This window comes from Elephantulus edwardii, unplaced genomic scaffold, assembly GCF_000299155.1.
Source record: "Elephantulus edwardii isolate Elephantulus edwardi_28Jun2011 unplaced genomic scaffold, EleEdw1.0 scaffold00075, whole genome shotgun sequence".
NCBI lineage: Eukaryota > Metazoa > Chordata > Mammalia > Macroscelidea > Macroscelididae > Elephantulus > Elephantulus edwardii.
Genome location: NW_006399825.1, coordinates 6,177,441 through 6,179,142, shown reverse-complemented (window position 1 = coordinate 6,179,142; position 1,702 = coordinate 6,177,441). Strand labels below are relative to the sequence as shown.

The 1,702-nt window shown below is 39.5% G+C and overlaps 1 protein-coding gene across 1 annotated transcript in view; it reads right to left on the bottom strand.

Moving 5' to 3' along the window:
* The window catches only part of BZW1 (basic leucine zipper and W2 domains 1), a 17,246-nt gene that overhangs the window by 3,346 nt on the left and 12,198 nt on the right, over positions 1-1,702 (bottom strand). Inside the window, exon 8 of the mRNA XM_006889141.1 lies at positions 1,616-1,699. Within this exon, the coding sequence (XP_006889203.1) occupies positions 1,616-1,699 (84 nt within the window). The remainder of the gene's footprint in view (positions 1-1,615; positions 1,700-1,702) is intronic.

Sequence of the window (1,702 nt, the reverse complement as noted above, 5' to 3'; positions counted from 1 at the left end):
ATGTCTGCCATCCAAGCAGATATATGCACACCCATGTTTACTGCAGCTTTGTTTACAATAGCAAAGAGTTGGAAGCAGCCTAAGGGCCCAGCAACAAACAAATGGATAGAGAAGCTGTGGTATATCCACACAATGGAATACTATGCCACATTGAAAAACAAGGAACTCATGCAATATTATTCAAAGTGAGTAACCCTGGAGGACATTATGCTGAATGAAATATCTCAGTCACAAAGGGACAAATACTGCATGGTGCCACTGTTGTAGAATGGGCCTGACATCAGGGTGGGGGTATCACAGAAAAAATTGGATAAATTATGTATATTGTATTGAAACAGATAAGGGGAAGAACAGATTAGAAGTGATGTATGATTATTATGGTTAGCACAGGAATCCAGAATTAAGGTTGCATAGAGAAGTGTACTTGGGGTGGGGGGGGGAAGGGATGTGGGAACTGTATATTAATGAAGGAATTTTTTTTCCTTTTCTCTTCGGAGGGGGAAGCGAGCTGGTGGGGAGGGGTGGACAGGGAGAAAAGTGCGGCAATGAATAATGGAAATCCAAAACCTCTGTAAATGTCTATTAAAATTAATACAAAAAATTGTAATCTTCATAGAAAAATAAAAAAGATGATGGAGGCAATATATAGCCACTGTATCAAAAATTAGGCACTCATTTTAGGAAGCAGGATATGACTAAGAACCAATGGTGAATAAGAAAGAAATTCAAGTAGCATTCCAAAGCACTGGCTAAAAAGAAGGTTCCATGAGCTGATGTGGTTATCAACTGACACATTTAAAAAAATAAGATGCAGCCCTGGACATGCCCACCAGTCTGTGCCAAGAAATTTGGAAGGCACCTAACTGGAAAACTGACTCGAGAGACCCGTATTATTTCCATTACCAAAACAGGTGATCAAACAGAATGTGGAAATTATCAAACAATTATTACATGCAAGTAAAATATTACTAAAGATGATCCCAATGCAAAACCTAAGCCAAGAACAAAAAGCTAATGTCTGGACGGAGCAAAGGAACACTGTGTAGCTAAAATCACAAAAGGTGTGCTTCAGGGCTGTATCATTTCTCCAAATCTGACTACACCCTTCAAACAAGGTAAGGAACAATGATGTCAGTTCTTAGGGACACTTGATTCAAACCATGGTCTTTGCAATTACTTGCTATGTATTTTGGGCATGTTATTAGGAGGGGCTATCCTTGGAAAAGGACATTTTGCTTGGACAGACTGAAGATCAGTATAACGTTAGTTCCTCAAAAGATGGATTGACACAGTGACCATTAACAATAGGCTCAAGTGTATCAAAGATGCTGAGGATGGCACAGGATAGGGCAGAGTTCAGATTCATTGTTCACAGGGTCACTATGAATCGTATTTGACTCAACGGCACCTGGTAACAACTACATTGGTTTCTAACTTGTGAACCAAAAGGTCAAATAACTGTTAAAGCATTATCAGTTGGTAAATATCAATAGAGGTTATATATCCATTTACTACTGATGTGGTACCCCCACGCACCACAGGGTAAGAATCAATCCCATTGAAGAAGTAGTGACAGATCACCTCTTCTCACTTAAAAGCAGAACAACTGTAATACCTTCAAGTGCTTGATGGCTTGCTCTGCTACAAGCTCCTCTTTTTTGTTCCATTCCACAGTGCTCATTACACTTGACCAGACTATTCC